The 18,213-nt window shown below is 37.0% G+C and overlaps 1 protein-coding gene across 3 annotated transcripts in view; it reads left to right on the top strand.

The window, feature by feature from the left end:
• The window catches only part of osbp2b (oxysterol binding protein 2b), a 76,706-nt gene that overhangs the window by 19,348 nt on the left and 39,145 nt on the right, over nucleotides 1-18,213 (top strand). Inside the window, exons 2-3 of one of the 3 annotated variants that reach the window (XM_048187489.1) lie at nucleotides 2,023-2,231; nucleotides 2,612-2,653. In XM_048187489.1, the coding sequence (XP_048043446.1) occupies nucleotides 2,023-2,231; nucleotides 2,612-2,653 (251 nt within the window). Of the gene's footprint in view, nucleotides 1-2,022; nucleotides 2,232-2,611; nucleotides 2,654-2,686; nucleotides 2,705-18,213 lie in introns of those variants that run through there. The other 2 variants (XM_048187491.1, XM_048187488.1) reach the window with 2 other exon arrangements.

The raw sequence follows: 18,213 nt of genomic DNA, 5'->3' as shown, positions 1-18,213 counted from the left end.
GTTAAGGTTAGGGGTTAGTATTTGTTTCAGCATTGTGTAGACAATCAGCACTGTGATTGACATGACCGATGAAATATTTAGAATCAACACTGAGGCAGGGTTAGCTTGTATGAGGAAAAATCACATTATCATGTTGTATGTTTTTGAATAACTATAAATAACTGACTAATATGAATAATTTCAGACTACATATATTTTATTGACATTTAGCATCCCACCAGTTAAGATCCACTGCTTTAGAAACACACTCATGCACTCACATACACTTCTGCTGGAAAATATAAAAGTAAAAGTACAGACACAATAATTTCCACAAACACAGTGTGTATCTGTGTCAAATGTCTGACCGGCTCTGAACTGTGGAGTGCTTCTTACAGTTTCTCTGAGAGGTCAGAGCTTTGACATTCCATTAGAGATGTGCAACAGATACTGGGTTACCAGAGCAGAAACACACACACAGACAGGGTTCTTGCTCTCTGTGTGTATTCTGCTTCTCCTCTTTGTCCCTTCATGCCTTTTACTGTCCCATTCTTTCTGAGAGTCAGCAAAGCCTCAATAGTGTGGTGAATCAGTGTTTCGTAAGCTGCTAAGTGAGGAATCTCTGCCTTTCTCTGGCTGTGTTTTGTGAGGCTTTAGGCTTTTGTTAGGCCTCTACTTGAAGCTTGGTTAAATTAGAGCTCCTCAGTATGGCCTGACAGACTCACAAGAGGCTCTGGGATCCTTTCAGGCCTGAGATATTTGTCTGTCTGTCTGTCTATCTATCGTTCTATCTATTGTTTATTCTGTCTGTCTTTCTATCGTTCTGTCTGTCTTTCTGTCTGTCGGTCTATCTGTCTTGTTCTAACATTCTATTCTGTCAATCTATTGTTCTACCTGTCATTCAATCTAATGTTCTATCTATCTATCTATTGTTCTACTGTTCTATCTATCGCTTTATCTATTATTTTACCGTTCTATATCTATCATTTTCTCTGTCTATATACTTCCACAATGTGAGGGTGGTTGATATGATGTCTAACATTTTAAACCAGGGGTAGCTTACTCTGCTCATGGAGGGCCACCTTCCTGAAGATTTCAATTTTAACCCGGGTCCAACACACACACAGTATCACACAGTATCATTATTTCTGATTCAAATGATCAAAGAAGTACTTGGATAAAAGTTTATAGTTCGTATATAAACACTGATGTCTATGCTAGTGATCAAAATACAGTAAATCACTTTTGAAAATAATGACACTTCAAATAAAGATTGTATCAATTACATTGTTACACCAGTAGGTGGCAACAAGTGACTGTTAAAGAGTTTTCAAAAATGCTGATTCATCCAGTGATGAAGCAAGTGCCTTTGAGTGAGTCATTGAATCATTCATTCAAACTGATAAAAAAGTTAATTCAAATGAATGAAATCATTTTAAATAGACTGCAACAATTAACACTTAGAGTATATTGTTATTTAGATAAAATTTGTACTGTAAGTTCAATGTAAGTTGTAAGTTGGGACTGTAAGTTCTCTTTCTAATCTCTCTGTCAGGGTTTACATCACGCTCAGTCTGTTCTCTCTGTGACACTGGCTGGATTGTTTGAGTGTTGTTGTTTGAATAGCTGACACACAATAGCCATTAACCTCCATTCTCTGCCCACTCAGTATGCAGCTGTGTATAGTAATATAAAGCTCATGGGTGCTCAGTGTTTTTCTCTCTTACACACAACTGATCTATATTGATTTAAATTACGTCATTCAACGTGTGACTTCATTCACAGTACAGCTATCCTACACACGTATATGCTTACAAAGTAATGCAGCTTCATTTTGCCATGGAAATATGTATTAATGACTTAACAATATTATTAATGATTTTCTTTTTCTCTCTCTCTTCTTCTTGTTGTTCTTTACGTCTGTCTTTCTGTGATTCTGTTATTTCTCTTGTGTGTCTTTTTTTTTTTTCATCGTGTACTAACATCTCATTTCTTGTCTCCCCTCCACGTTTTGGTTGTTCTTGTCTTCGTCACTCACGGTAGGACGCAGGCGGAGATGGCCCATACATGTCGCGGCACCATCAACCTGGCCACAGCGCACATCGACACCGAAGACGCCTGCAATATTGTTCTGAGCAGCGGGGGGCGCACTTACCATCTGAAAGCCAGCACAGAGGTGGAGAGGCAGAGATGGGTCACAGCACTGGAGCTGGCCAAGGCCAAGGCCATCCGAATGATGAACGATCAGTCCGGTAAGAGTGGGAAGACTCTGATGAACATAGATGTTTGTTTTTTAAGTTCAGCTGAAATGGATCGTTGCAACACTTATTACACAAAATTGTGTTGGGCTTTTAAATGATTATTGTCCCTTTAATAAAGTGGCACAATGATTCAGCTGTAATCAAAATATCACATCAGTCCTAGTCTAAAGGTTCCTATAGCATCAACAGGTCATATTAAAGTTTCAAATCAGGACTCTCACTAGCTATACTGACAACATGGCATCTTGTCGTGTGGTTGAAAGTGTGTTACTGTGAAATGTTCTTCTAGTTCCATGTTTTCTCTGCTAAGAACTGACTGCTAATTGAGTCGCTGCATAAATGGTTTGAATAGAAAATGTTTGTGCTTTTAGACAATGGCCACACAGCCCAGCTAACACACTGTTATCAGTCTGGTAAGGTGAATGGGCTTCTTACAGAGGCTTTGCATCATGTTTACTGGGTTGGTGAGTAGTTCAGAGTAAAAAAAGGGGGATTTTTGCTTGCAGGCAAATGTAGGGCTCAACAACAAGGATTTTTTTGGCCCAGTTGGATCAGTAGATTAAATTTGTACTTGCCCTGCCATTGAATTTTCACTGGCCCCATCACAAAAAAGTTTATTTTTATTTAAAAAATATTGTTTTGATTAACTGAAAGCAAAATTTAGCTTTGTTTACCATTTTTTTTAAGTCATAATGTAATTATATAATCAATCAAGGCAATCATAATTTTTGAATTAATAATATAAAATATAAGGGAATAAATATAATGAAATTGAAATTATAACACACTTTGCTGCATAATGATTTATTATTTGCAACCCATTTTAAATTCCAAAACAATTACAGTTTTTGACAAAACCAGTCAGCTGGATAATATTAGAAGTGAGCGACAATGGTCAATATATCATAGAAAACCAAATATTTAAAATTGAATATAAGACTTAGTGAGAATCCAGCACTGGCCTGATGGGACAATAGACTCTGTCTGCTGGTGAGAAACTATCACGCTGTTCAGGCAGTCCTTATTGTTGAGACCTGGAATGATTGCATTTGGACTGGACTGGGTCAAAGAAGTTGTTGGATTGTTTAGTTTGTGGTATCTTATTTGGGTAACTGCTTTGCTTCAGATAGGTCAAATCTTTCTTTCTCCTAAAGAAGTCTTTGACCTGAACATTGAGCTGTCGAACAGGTGGTAATAGTCTTTGGCTTGAATCACATAGATCTGTTCATAATTCTCATTAACCCGAATGTTGAACCAGGCTAAATGAGATGGTACTGCATGGAGCATGATTTTATGTTTACATAACAGTGCTATTCAAATTTTGGGATTCCATTTCTGGCCTCCGGAGGACATGTTTACATGAACTGCAAGACTTCAGCTATTTACTACTTTCAAACTGAGCTATAAACAATGTACAGCATTCATTAATCAAAAACCTCAAAAACAAATGGCAATATAAATTAAATAATTTTGAGTATCTTATTTAAAATGAGGTCAGTAATATTGCAGTAAATGTAAATATAGCCATTGCCTCCTATTCATTATTTAGCCATTATTTCCTATAGTAAAGCTGTTGTGCATGTGTTTACAGATACTTGTTTACTTCCTTTCCGTGAAAAATCTGCAAAGTAAAGATGTTCGCTGTCATTCCAGGGCTCCTTGTCATTTTAATTGAACACTTGGGTCAAGCTCTAAATGTTATCATACAAGACTGTAGAAATCAGTCAGAGTGTTGTGTTAGTTTTTTGGCAGTACTCGGGGTCAGAGTGGGTCAGCACGTTTGCCATGTTACAGTGCTGTCCTATATTTGAGACCTGATGCGCTCATCTCCTGTGACACACACAGCTGTCATTGCTCGGTGAGCTCCTGAAGCAGATGGCTTCTGCTTTTGATTAGAACTTGTGTTTTATGATCTCGCTGCTGCAGATGTTAACCATAACATACTTTTTGCTTGTTTATTAATTTGTAATTGACATAAAATAAAATACAAATATTTTTAGAATTTGTATTTTTTATTTTTCAGATTGATAAGAATTATTTTACTTTAAGATATTTTGCTATAAGTGGGATAAAATGAGTGGGGAAAATCTTCTGCTTTTAACAGGTTCACCACGAGGGGGCAGGAGTGCTCATTTTGGAACGTGATTTCAGTTCTCATGAGAACCTAGCCAGCACTCACATGACAACAGAGCTCTTTTTTTATTTTTCTCTCTAATCTCTCTTGTATGTCAGACTCTCGTCCATGTGAAACACTGGCTGTGCTCCAGCGCCCTCTCTTCATTCCATTCCAGACACTGCCCACTCTTTCCACTCACACAAACAAACCCAAGCTTTCTATTTTTGCGGTGCTGTAGAATTCTGTGTATTCTGTCTGTGAAGGTTATGTGTGTCAGTAAGAATGTCACACAGAATGCTGATGATGGCTTTTGTGTTTGTGGTCAGTCCAAAAGTCTCATACAATAATGATACATGCCCATTTTCTGTGTGCCATGTATTAGCATAAACGGTCATTAATGAATCATGTTCAGAAGAATAAATAGTCATGGTCAGTAAAATCACCCTGAAACCTCCCCAGCTTCCTCTTACTTTGACATTTACATGGGAGAAGTACTCATAATAAACTTTGGACCCTTACATTAAAGACTACATATAGATCATATAGCTTGCATAAATCCATAATAAATTACAAAATGAGTGTGTAAAATTTCTTTGATGGAAAATCTGAATTTTCAGCACCATTACTCCAGTCTTCAGTGTCACATGATCCTTCAGAAATCATTCTCATATGCTGATTTGGTGCTCAAGAAACATTTCTTATTATTATCAACGTTGAAAAAAAACAGTTGTGCTGCTTAATATTTTTGTGTAAACTGTTTTTGTCAGAATTTTTTGATTGTGGTTATTTAAAATTGCTTACACACTAAAAGTGGTACTTGAGGCCAACTCAGTGAAACGATTCACTCATACACTATACATCATCTTCAGACCAAGTCTGCAAAAATGCAAGCATATTTTCTGCTTCACACTCAGTTTGCAATGAAAACAAACTTTTTGCAAAATGCTAAACACATTTCTCCACATTAGACACGTAATTCAAAACTAACAGCTTTTGTGTTTCATTTGGAAAACATTGCCATGGTGTTAAATGCCACACTCATTTACCAATTACCAACACCCAATGATCATGTGTGAAAACACTTTTACTTAATTTGTTCACTTAGAAACCTAACTCAAAGTTTTGAGAAATAAATAAATTATTTTTATCCCTTGCATTTCTGTTTATAGTGTAAATGTCTCAAGTCAATTTTATTTCTATAGCACTTTATACAATACAGATTGTTTCAAAGCAGCTTCACAATAGTACCAAATTCAAATTCTGCTCTAAAGCAGCTCTAACAGCCAATAGTGTCATCATACAGCTCAAGTCAGTTCAGTGTAGATTCAGTTTAGTTCAGTAACTGTAAAGTTCATCAATTGCACAACAATTGTGAATACATTCTGTATAATCAGTGTATTTGTGCACAGCAGCCATACCACCCTGTAGCCCAAGACTGGTTGCCCACTGAAGCTAAGCAGGGCTGACATCCTTGGCCTCTGTCAATCATGGCCTCCTAATCATCCCCATATACTGACTGGCTTCATCAGTCTGTCTCCTCTCCACCAATAAGCTGGTGTGTGGTGGGTGTTCTGGTGCAATATGGCTGCCGTTGCATCATCCAGGTGGATGCTTCACATTGGTGGTGGTTGAGGAGATGCCCCCTTATGTAAAGCGCTTTGAGTACCAAGAAAATAATATGAATATAAATGTAAGGAATTATACATGTATGTTTGAGTGCTATGACAAGCTCCTGTGCACTCCAGTGCACACTGAAGAACACAAGATGGTAGCGTTTCACATTTGTCATATTCATGTGTAGTTTGGTGTGTATATAGTAAATCATTTAATGGTCTGTTTTTGTGTGTTTGTGTGTAGAATTGCTATGCAAAAACACAATTTTTAGAAGAGGTGTAATAGTTTTGAATGAACTTTTTGCTTTTGCTTTTAGAGAAAAGGATCCATAGTTTCAGAAATTCTGTGTAAGCAATTTTAAAAAATTGTAATAGAAAGTTCAAAGAACCACATTTATTATAAACATCTTTACTTTTAATTAAGGTAATGCATCCCTGCTTAATAAAAGTATTAATACTGACCCCAAAGATTCCCAAATCTAAACAGCCTGCCCAAAAATTATGTCTGCACAATTTGACATGTTTCATTGCTTTATCACAAATAAAACAATTGACTTCAAGAACAACTATGTATTATTATTATTACAAAACTGGTTTATCCAAAATGGTCAATGTTTATGATATTGTCTTTATATTAATTATTCTTTATATATTATTATACTTTTACATGTTATTGATTTCTTTAATAATTTGTTTAATTTGCTATGTTTGAATATTTCCAAATGTTAGATCTTTGGTGTCTCTTCTGTGCTGTAAGATCGAGTGGGTGTATTTTCCATCAAAATTGATTATGTGATGTACCTTCATATCAAAATACATCTGTTTCCATCTCTTATGCAAGATCTGCAGTATTCTCTTGAAGGTTTCAAAACAACACCTTCTATATCTATTTTCATCTTTCTTTGACATTTGACCAGTCACTCCGACCTAGCCATTAAACCAACTATGACATAATGGAGAAGTCTGTTTGACCTTTTCTTATTAGAGCAAAACATAAGTTTAAGAGGATGTAAGTTTCCTGCATATATATTCATTGCTCTCATTTTGCTCTTCTGCTTCTACTTCTGCTTCATCTCTTCTACCTCTCCTTTCATTCTGCAAGTATCTTTCTTCTTTTGTCCTTCTTCTTCTCTGATCTTCACAAACTTCATCTGTTAGATACAATTTTATTATAAACTATTATTTACTTGATTCATTTGTTTGTCATTATCAAAAATCTTTAACAAAATTTTAATAATATTTAAGTAAAGAGAGAACATGTCCATTTCCCCAGGCTGGGCATCGCTTTTGGCCACTACACTTATGTTTTTGTTATTTTACTTTATTTTATTTATACTTTTTCTTCTAGGAAGAACCTAGAAGACCTTTGGTGCTGTCTAAACTGTTCATGTAGGTGTGAAAATCAAGATTAAGATTATTATTATAAAATATTACTAAACAGGAAGCTTGGTCTAGACAAGGTTTGCAGTGGAAAATCTGGTTGTCTTTGCCAGCCTGAGCTGTGCTGAAAGACGATGATGTCAGAGAGTGATCTCCTAAAGAAAGTGAGAGACACAGAGAAGTGGGTCAGACTTACATCATTGATCTCAAGCTTTTATATCAACACCATGAGCTCTAAAAGCCCCGCTCATAACAGTATCTATTTTTGAACCAGTATTTTTGTCTGCATCCCCCACCTGTCTGTCACGCTCTCTCTGCCTCAGTGTCTCAGCAGACCCACCTCACTCTGTTTGTTTTCACGCAGTCTGTGAGTCACTCTGACAGCGGCTGATCCCTGTGCTCCACTGTCTGGTTGTCAGGATGGTGGGAGTGGGTGCCATGGTGATGTGCACCGAGAGCCTGCATAGATTGAAATACCGATTCGCCAACACCAAGGTCATGGATTTAATCCCCATAGAACACATGTGATAAACGTGTAGCTTGAAGGCACTAGATTTCTTCGGATACAAGCATCTGCCTGTTTAATAAGCTATCACCTGCTAAACCTGTTCAACACCTGGTTCATGTAAACACATGCAGTTTATAGTGTAGTATCATCAAAAAGCCAGCAGGTGGCAGACTGTCACTGAGAACAATACTGACATAATACCAGCAGTGGTCAATTCCAGTCCTGCAGAGTAGCTTTATCCCTAATCAAACATACTTGAAAAATGGATTGGAATTGCCCATCCCTGTATTAGACATTTTTGTTAATTTGTCTTTAGTAGCCAAGCATCCCTATTATTATTGCTAACATAGGGTGATAAAAATTTTGCACACAGTTCCTCCACCCTGTTACTGATATGAATTATGCCAGATCAGATTGTGTGACTCAAACCCGCAAGACCTTCGTTCATCTTCGGAACACAAATTAAGATATTTCTGATGAAATCTGACAGGTTTTTTATCTCCCATAGAAAGCAACGAAATTACCTCATTCAAGGTCCAGAAAAGTAGTAAAGACATCGTTAAAATAGTCCATGTGACTACAGTGGTTCAACCTTAATGTTATGAAGCGACGAGAATACTTTTTGTGCGCAAAACCAAAACAAAAATAACGACTTTATGTCAGAATGCCGGCTCATTATTGGCCGATGCTGTTCAATTTGAGCACCACGATGCATGCCTGTGATGCTGACACAGGAGTTGGCCAATACTGAGTCGGCGTTCTGACGTAGAATGTGCCTCTCCAATGTGCCTTCAACGTAAACAGTGTAGCAGAATGACAGGGTAGAGAAGAAATTGTTGAATAAAGTTATTAATTTTTTTAAAATTTTCTTTTGTTTTTAGTTTTGGAAAGACATGAGTACTTAATGACAGAAATTTCATTTTTGGGTGAACTAACCCTTTAAGGAGAGGTGTGTAATGTGAAATTGTGAATGGCAGTGACGCAACACAACTGATGCTGGTAGATAAGGGCAACATGGTGAATGTAGTATGTCCAGATTACAGTCATACTACACACTCATTCTATATAGAACATACTTTTTTAGCAGTTGCAAAGTAATTACTTATTCAAAATATGTACCGATTTCGGACACAGCTCAGGAGTGCCATCTTTTGACTTGGGCCAGAAACCACCTAACAACCACGTGGCAACATTGTGTTGAGTTTAACACAGTAAGAAAATATGAGATGTCCAAAGAGTTCTTTTCACTAATACTTTGGACATTCTGAACTTTTGTATGGATTTGTTAGGGTAAACTGATTAAATTTATTCAGTTCTCACATTAGTATTGTGACTTATGACACTATACAAAATGCTTACTGGCCTTTTATTCACTTCTGTTTTTAGTCTGTTTTCGTTTTTTCCTTAAGCTCTCCTTCTGTTTTCAGTTTGAGCTGTTTAACAGCATGACATTGGGCTTGTTTAGAGTCTAATGAAAGTATGCAGACATGCTTCCTTTCTGTCACACTCAAAGAGAGTGTAGCTGAATGATCAGATATTTCTGGTATGTGCACTCATTACCCAGCATTCCTCAGCAGACACATCACAAGGCAAGAAAGAAGCGTCTTGTGTCCCTGTCGTCATTTCACACCCACCGCAACACGCCCGATATGTGGACAACACGTTCTCATATTTCACTCTCGCTCTCTCATTATCGCTCTCCGTTCCTCTGTCCATGGTGCTGAAGACTGTTCTTTGAGCAAAAGTGTCAGCGATTAATTGGTGGCGGTTTCCCTGGTATTCTCTTTCTCTCTTGTTCTCCTTGCTCTTATTTTCCCACCTATCTTACTGGCTGCTCGTCCCCTCCCAGTCGTTCTACCCCTCCTTTTTCTCAGTAAGCTCATTCATTTTCTCAGTGTATAGACCAGAGCAAAGATCTGACTGAAGTGACCTCTTCTTTTTTTATGAGGACGAGCTCATAGACAAGCTCACTCTCTCTCTCGCACGCTCTTATTTCGTTCCTTCAGCTCCAGCTGGATTCTTAACTGAGGAGTTAACCTCTTCTCCAGCAGAGAGGAGGAGGAGGAGGAGGAGGAGAAGAGCTCTCTCCTGTAAGTAATATCGTAGCATGTGTCCAGTCCTACTGATAAAAGCTCAGGATTGTGATTCGGATTGCTTGAGTTGGTTGTGCCTAGTTGCATTGGATGTATCTATATGACAATATTAATTAAATATCTCTTAAGGGATGTGAAGAATTTTTCTCCTCTGATTCAGTAATCTTCGAGTTGTTAAGTGTGATTGTTTTTTTTTGTGTGTGTTATTAACGGCAAGTTTATTCAGATAAGGATAAGTTTCTGATGTGTGCGTGTTGTTTGTCAATGGCGGGTGGTGCGTGTGTGTTATTTGTGTGGTGTGTGTTATATGTCTCACCGCTGTGCTATGACTCTGTGTGCGTTTTATAATCTCACACACTCCAGCCTGACCTGATTTACTACACACACTGACAGATGGTGTCTCTCTCTCTTCCTCATACCTCCATCCATCTCCCTTCCCGATATCCATCGCTCCTTCCTTTCTTAATGTCTGTCTGTTGAGCATTACTGTGTGATTTGCATGTGGTTTGCATGTGGATGAGAAAGAGATGCAAAACATGTATGTGGGTCCTAATTTCCATTTTTTCATGTTTAGGATTTTAACTGCGTTGTGGCTTTTTATTAGTCTTTGCCTTTTGCTTCGTTTGCGCCTTTGTGTGTCTGTGTGTGTGTGTGTGTGTTTTAGCCCACAGGGAGACTCACTGTACAGTTGAGAGACTCTGTATGCTTGGATACACACTCAGCCTGGTTTCTACAACAGTCGTAATAGATTATAAAACTGGCTGGAAACAAGGAGAAAGAAGGGAGAAGGAAGGAGAGACATGCTTTGGTAATGTTTCAGTGTGAGACGTGAATCCTCATGCTGTTTATTTGTCCAGCCATCCAGTCATTCACTTCCAGACTACAGTCTCAGATGGGATTACCACGCTTTCTCTTGTGGACTTCCTTTCTTCCTTTCTCTTGCTTTTTGTCACTCTGCCTCTCCTCGTCTGACTCATTTCATGCGTGCTCTTTCTCTCTTCATTGTTACCTTTTTTCTGCATTCTCTCTATTTCTGTGGCTCTTGTGAACTGTGTCTTGTGATGTTGAGGTGGCAAATCTGTCCATTGTGTCCTGTATGTTTTTGTCCATGTTTTTGTTTAAGTTGAAGTACTACAATTGCTCAAACTAAAACAAACCTAAATAGATATAATAAAGAACCTATACTATAAAAACTATTTTCCAGTTTACTGAAGATATGGTTGCAGTAAGACATTTGAGATTGTTTTACACTCTGAATCATCCCCTTACTAATCATTAAAAACATTAAAGGATATTATATTAAGTAGTATTCTTCTGTGTGGTCAGTGGTGGCATAGACGAGACAGGGCGGCAATATTCAGCGTGATCGCCCACTCCACTTCATCGCTGATCGTTTTCTGTTCCAGAAAAATTACAGTGTAAAATGCAAGCAAAACCAGCACTATTATCTATTGGCAAACAGATGCTACAGTATGTCTGATTGACCGGCGTGAGAAGAAACATATGGGCAAACTATAGCATTATTTCCATTTTATTAGTGTTTAACAACTGACTAGATGTTAATATATGACAGTATATGCACTGCCATTTAAAAACTGGGATCACTATGTATTTTTTTCCTTCTTTTTAAAAAAAAAAAAGGGATTCAATATTTTTCTTCAGCATGGTTGCATTTAACTTTTTCTTCATCAAAGAATTCTGAAAAAGACACTATCTAAAAGACACTGTTTCCACATTGTATTAAGCAGAACAATCATACTGTTTCTTGAACACCAAATCAGCACAAAAGAATGATTTCTGAAGGATCATGTGACACTGTAGACTGGAGTAATGATGCTGAAAATACATCATTTCCATCAGAGGAATGAACTATATTAGAAATATTTTAAAATAGAAAGTTATTTTAAATTGTAATAATATTACTGTTTTGCAGCATTTCGGTCAAATAAATGCAGCCTTACCATAAGAGACCTCTTTCAAAAACAGGAAAAAATCTTAATTATCCAGAGATTTTTAATTGTAGTGTATTTAAAAGATCCTGAGAAAAACTCTAGGAAACACTGCCATGATGTCTATTACTTATGTTCCCCGATACCTCTCTTAAATATGCATTTCTTTATCATTTGGTCTGTGACATTATTTCGCTGCAGAGCTTTTTAATTTGTTCCACTCCCTTGCTGTTTGGTTATTGCTTATTTGGTGTAATTCTTCCTCTGCTCTCGCCACATGGTCGAGCAGTTGGCACAGATGTCCTCTGTGATCTTTCCTCCCTTCATGTTGTTGCCTCTGCCCTTTTCAGACTACCCTGAAAGCACTAGAGTCCTCCTACATGTAGAAGAGTCTAGTCTAGACATTTAGAATTACCCAGAAATCCCTTCCCACACTGTTTCTCTAATATTTACACTTGCGCACAAATGCACACACAAACCATTTAGCTCTATCTATAGAAGCTGTTTCTCTCTTGAACGCTCCCTGGTGTGAAATATAGCAGGCGCGAAGGGGAAAAGTGAGAGACAGAGATTGAGATGATGTTGCGGAGCATGAAGTATAGTGTATGGAGCAGATGGACAGATATCTAACACATTGGCCCACAGGATTGGCTCCAGTGTCTAGCTGCCTCTCCCCACAGGACCAATCTCAACCCCAACAGGGAACACACAATCATGCCCGCTGGCCTCGCGTAAACCAAGAAACGATTTGTTTTGCCCAATAAAGAAGTGTGAACAGTGAAATCTCACCCTTTCCTTATGTAAACACTGCGCTTGGATGTGGATGTGTATGATGGATGGAATATGTGGAAGAAGAGAGAGAGGAGCAGAGCATATGGCATATTAAATATTGGCGGAAGGAAAGGGCTGCGATATTAAATTGTGTCTCTGCGGTGGGCCGTCTTGGGCCGAATTCACTCTTGATTACAGCAGGATCCAGCCATGCTCAAACTCATGCTCCTGTGGTTCTGTCTCTGGCATTTCTAAATAAGTGAAATATCTCTTTGCCCATGGTTTTGTTTACAATATTTCCATCTTCAGTGAAGATGCTGCTTCAAATCCTAACGAATATCCTCTGGCTGAACTTCATTTGTCTGCTGTTAAACCCAAATGGTCAAGTTTTGACTGGTTGACATGGTTCGTTAGTAGATGCTGTACCTGCACCATTTGGAAAACATGTTTCTCTATTGACTACCATTCATTTTTATTTTTCAAATGCTTCATTATTTGTGGAGAGGTAAAGGAATAGTTCACCAAAAAGGAACCTAAAATAATGTTGATGCTGTTTGATAGAGTTATTTTAGTATTATTTGTATTCTTTTATAGAATTTGAATTAATTTGAATTAGTTTTTTTATATTTTCATTTTAATTTTAGTTTTAATAGTGTGTGCCTTTTGTCCTTTTTTTATTATATATATATATTATAGTACATTGTATTATAATATATATTATATATCTTAATATTTAGCTTGAATTTATTTTTTTTTTTTTTATTTCAATTTTAGTAATTGTAGTATTTTATTTCAAATTCAATACCTAAAGTTTTTAATAGTTAAAAAAAAAAAAAAACTGGTTTGATACAATTTTGTAGTCCATTTCAGACCCTTTGCAGTGACTAACAACTTGTCGGTCTGTTCCTCACACAAATCTATCATGTTACTTGAGAAAACTTGGAATATAATGCACAAATTATTGAATTATACTGATGTTGACAGACCCATTTCTATTTCATATTCATTATACTAAAAAAAAATGCAACCAATATATTATTTTAAAAAAACTCCCCTTTTATGTTTACTGAAAGAAAGCAAGTCATACAGAATTTTCAATCATTTTGTAATTTTTTTTGTATTTTTGTAACATGGATTTAAAGAAGACATGGACTAAAAGCATTAAAGACTCAGCTGAATGTGTGTAAGCAGCAGCGTGTTTATTTGTACTTGAGGTGGTTGTAAATAATCTGTCAGGTCTGATCTGGGCTTTAGTAACTGGATTGCTGTCTCGTGGCTCTTTTAGATAAGATGTCATCTGAATCTGATTATCGTCTCCACAGCAACTCATCTCCTTTTTTTTTTTTTAGACTCGCACTGTTTTCCAGTCATTTTGTTTAATATCATCATAATAGTCCTGCACATAAGAGGCGTTCGAGTATTTATGTGCCTTCTAATGCATTCTGGATCATTTGGCGCTGCATGTACCAACGAGGTCAGTGGCACTTCACTAACAGCCAGCTGGATCACAGCCAGGGTCTCCAGGGCAAAAGGGTAAGAGGAGCTGAGAGGAGAAACTACTCCATCCCCTAAAGAGGAGTCACTAATAGTGCTTGTGTGATCTGAGACATGTTTTCTCACCAATGATGTGTTCTGGTAGCAGGTGGTCTTTGTATCTCCCAAATGAACTTGCTGATTAATACTTGGTTTATTTCCTCTATTAATATTGGCTCCTAAGACATTCACAGGGATTTATGTTGTCTGAGTGTGTGTGTCTCTATGATTCATCGTTTGTGTGTATTGACGGGCTGCTGTAATTGCACAGGGGCGTCAGTGGATTAGGTCTGAGATGTTGTATCAGCCTGTAATTGAGGAATTATGTGTGTGTGTGGCATTCTTCTGTAAGCAGGAGCCAATCGGCATATTTTAAGCTTGCATCTGATTGGCTCTCGGACTCACTGATGGACTTGTGTCTCAAGCTTAAGGGAAAGAGCATTCACTTAAAGGTGCCCTAGAATGTTCTTTCACAAGATGTAATATAAGTCTAAGGTGTCCACTGAATGTGTCTGTGAAGTTTCAGCGCAAAATACCCCATAGATTTTTTTTAATTAATTGCGGCCCCTTTAAATCTCGCGTTCCTCACCCCCATCCCCCCCGTGCTCCGTGGCTAAAGCTAACTTTACACACTGTTGGAGAGATTTATAAAGAATGAAGTTGTGTTTATGAATTATATAGACTGCAAGTGTTTAAAAATGAAAATAGCGACGGCTCTTGTCTCCGTGAATACAGTAAGAAACGAGGGTAACTTTAACCACATTTAACAGTACATTAGCAACATGCTAACGAAACATTTAGAAAGACAATTTACAAATATCACTAAAAATATCATATCATGGATCATGTCAGTTATTATTGCTCCATCTGCCATTTTTCGCTGTTGTCCTTGCTTGCTTACCTAGTCTGATGATTCAGCTGTGCACATCCAGACGTTAATACTTAATACTTATAATGTTACATAACAGTCGGTGTTATGTTGAGATTCGCCTGTTTTTCAGAGGTCTTTTAAACAAATGAGATTTACATAAGAAGGAGGAAGCAATGGAGTTTGAAACTCAATGTATGTCATTTCCATGTTTTATACAATTTTGTAGTCCATTTCAGACCCTTTGCAGTGACTAACAACTTGTCGGTCTGTTCCTCACACAAATCTATCATGTTACTTGAGAAAACTAACATTACACACTGTTGGAGAGATTTATAAAGAATGAAGATGTGTTTATGAATTACATTTACATTTATGCATTTGGCAGACGCTTTTATCCAAAGCGACTTACATTGCATTATACTATACATTTGTATCTGAGTATGTGCAATCCCTGAGATCAAACCCATGACCTTGGCATTGCTAGTGCCATGCTCTAACCACTGAGCTACAGGAAAGCTGTACAGACTGCAAGTGTTTAAAAATGAAAATAGCGACGGCTCTCTTGTCTCCGTGAATACAGTAATAAATATCTATATATTTAAAAATATCCTTAGTCCTCCAAGGTTTATAATGGTAGTGAATGGGGGCCCGCATTTTGAAAAAAAAAAAAAAAGCATCCATCCATAATCAAAGTAATCCATACGACTCCAGGGGGTTAATAAGGGCCTTTTGAAGCGAAGCAATTCATTTTTGTACGAAAAAAAATACATATTTAAAACTTTATAAATTCAAATAACTAGCTTCCAGCGGACGACTGTACGCATACTGCGCCAAATGAGCAACCCCCTGACGCAATGTATGACGCAGGATGTAGGAGTATCGTAAGCTTTGACGCCTTTCGTGGTTCAAACAAATAGGGCTGGGCAACAAACTCAAGCTCCTCTTCTCTTATATCAAAATCCTTTGACATTTCTCTTTAAAATGTCTCGTTTTAGACTTTTAATTCGTGACCGCTGTTTTGTTTTGCTCTCTCCTCTGCGTTTGTCATTGCATCATTGCTTTCGTGTGAAAGGTTGCTCTTCCGACCATGTTGTCTTGCTCATTCTGCGCACGGTCATCCACCGGAAACTAGTTATTTGAATTTATAAAGTTTTAAATATGGATATTTTTCTTACAAAAGCGCATCACTTTGCTTCAAAAGGATTACTTTATAGATGGATGCTTTTTTTTTTTTTTTTTTTCAAAATGCGGGCTCCCATTCACTACCATTATAAACATTGGAGGACTAAGGACATTTTTAAAAAATATCTCTGATTGTGTTTGTCTGAAAGAAGATAGTCATATACACCTAGGATGGCTTGAGGGTGAGTAAATCATGAAATAATTTTCATTTTTGGGTGAACTAATCCTTTAAATATTAAGTATTTACGTGAATCTAATTTAAATATCACGTTTTGGGCATGCATATTTAGATTAAAAGATCAAAAGAAATCCATTCAGTCAGGTTTCTTCAAACTTTTGACTAGTACTCTGTATAAATTGTAGCATGCGATTTCATGTCTGCTTACAATCCTGTTCTTGATTTGAAGAGTATAGGGCTGTGAAGTCTTATCCTCTCTCTAAAGATGGGTCCTATAAACACCCCTTCAGAATGTGTTATTAAACCTGTGATTATGTTCCTGTGATTTTGACTTTCCACTTTTAGACTTTTCAGTTCACTGTATAGCTCTGAGAGAAAGTGTATCTCTGGCAGGTACTCAGGACACACATACACCTCCACCCACAGTTCTGTGCTTGACACAATGCTTTTTTTATGCAGCGTACTCTGAACTTGAAATCATCTTATCATGGTAGTGGTCGTAACATTTATTTTTGGAAGCTTGTTTTGAGAATTGCAAGTCGATATAAACTTGCAATTCTGACTATTTATATCTCGCAATTCTCTGAATTGCGAGATAAAAATGTGCAGTTGTGAGCGCATTTATATTGTTTTATAGTCCAATTGTGTTATAATTCTGAGGAAAAGTCAAATCACAATTTTGCCATTTTCTTACAATTGTGAGTTTATATCTCACGATTCTGACTTTATAATTCACAACTGTGAGATATAAACTGTTTATCAATTCTGAAATAAAAAGTCTCTTTTGTCTTGCAATTCTGACTTAATAGAATTGTGAGGAAAAAAAGTTTTTTTGTTTGTTTTTTTGTGGTGGAAACAAGCTTACATATTTATTTGTTCTTTTTCAGTCATTTTTAGGGCTTCATTCATTTAGCTCAAAATCACACAACTCATCACTTATGAGTCTCCTATCATTTATCAGTGTGGTACTATTTGAGAGTTTGTGCTTCAAGATCCTGTCCTCCAGTGGATTCTTCCTTCTGCTGGGTTTTAAATATAGACTCTCCTCTTTTAGCATCTTTCATATCTGTATTTCCTCTAGAACTCATTTCTACCCATCCACCTCTCTCTCTTCCTGTCTCTCATTTCTAACAGAATATGATAGTTAACTATTAAAATAAATAATTTCAATCTAATTGTCTTTTATTCATTTTTAAAGCAGTTCTATTGTTCGAGTTTGACTGCTGCAGTCTTTGTGTTTAAAGCTGTTATCTGTAGTTGCAGAACATATTTAGCTGCTTTACTGATCGATCTGCCATAGCAGCCTGAAGACATCCTGCAAGAGAGCCAGCTGTGTTGCTCTGGTATGTTTTTGCTAAAATACAGTCTGTTGTGAGATAACTTACAGTATTGTTCAGCTCATATATGAAGTCATATTTGAGCTTGATCCCATGTCTGCCGTTCTTGAGTAGAATACTTTTATGTCATTCTTCACCTAGTTGTATAGGTTGGGGATATGAGAAGCAGTAGCACCGGTGCCATTGAGCAACCGTAACATGCAAAATCTTAAAAAATTCTACTTTTATTAAATGTACAATTGTTCTTCTTGACATACAGCTTCAGTGATTATAAAAGGAGCACTCTTTACTTGATTTCTGGGTAATTCGGAAAAGCTTTTATTGTTCATGATGAGACTTTGTGACTTTTCCTCCTTCATACTGAAGTAAAAAAAAAGGGCCACGTTACGACAAAAATAAATTTCTTTATGATTTGATATTTTATAATAGTGATTTCATTCAA

This window comes from Megalobrama amblycephala, linkage group LG4 (genome assembly GCF_018812025.1).
Source record: "Megalobrama amblycephala isolate DHTTF-2021 linkage group LG4, ASM1881202v1, whole genome shotgun sequence".
Taxonomy (NCBI): domain Eukaryota; kingdom Metazoa; phylum Chordata; class Actinopteri; order Cypriniformes; family Xenocyprididae; genus Megalobrama; species Megalobrama amblycephala.
Note: the sequence above shows the minus strand (reverse complement) of the source record. Positions and strands in the feature narration are given on the sequence as shown.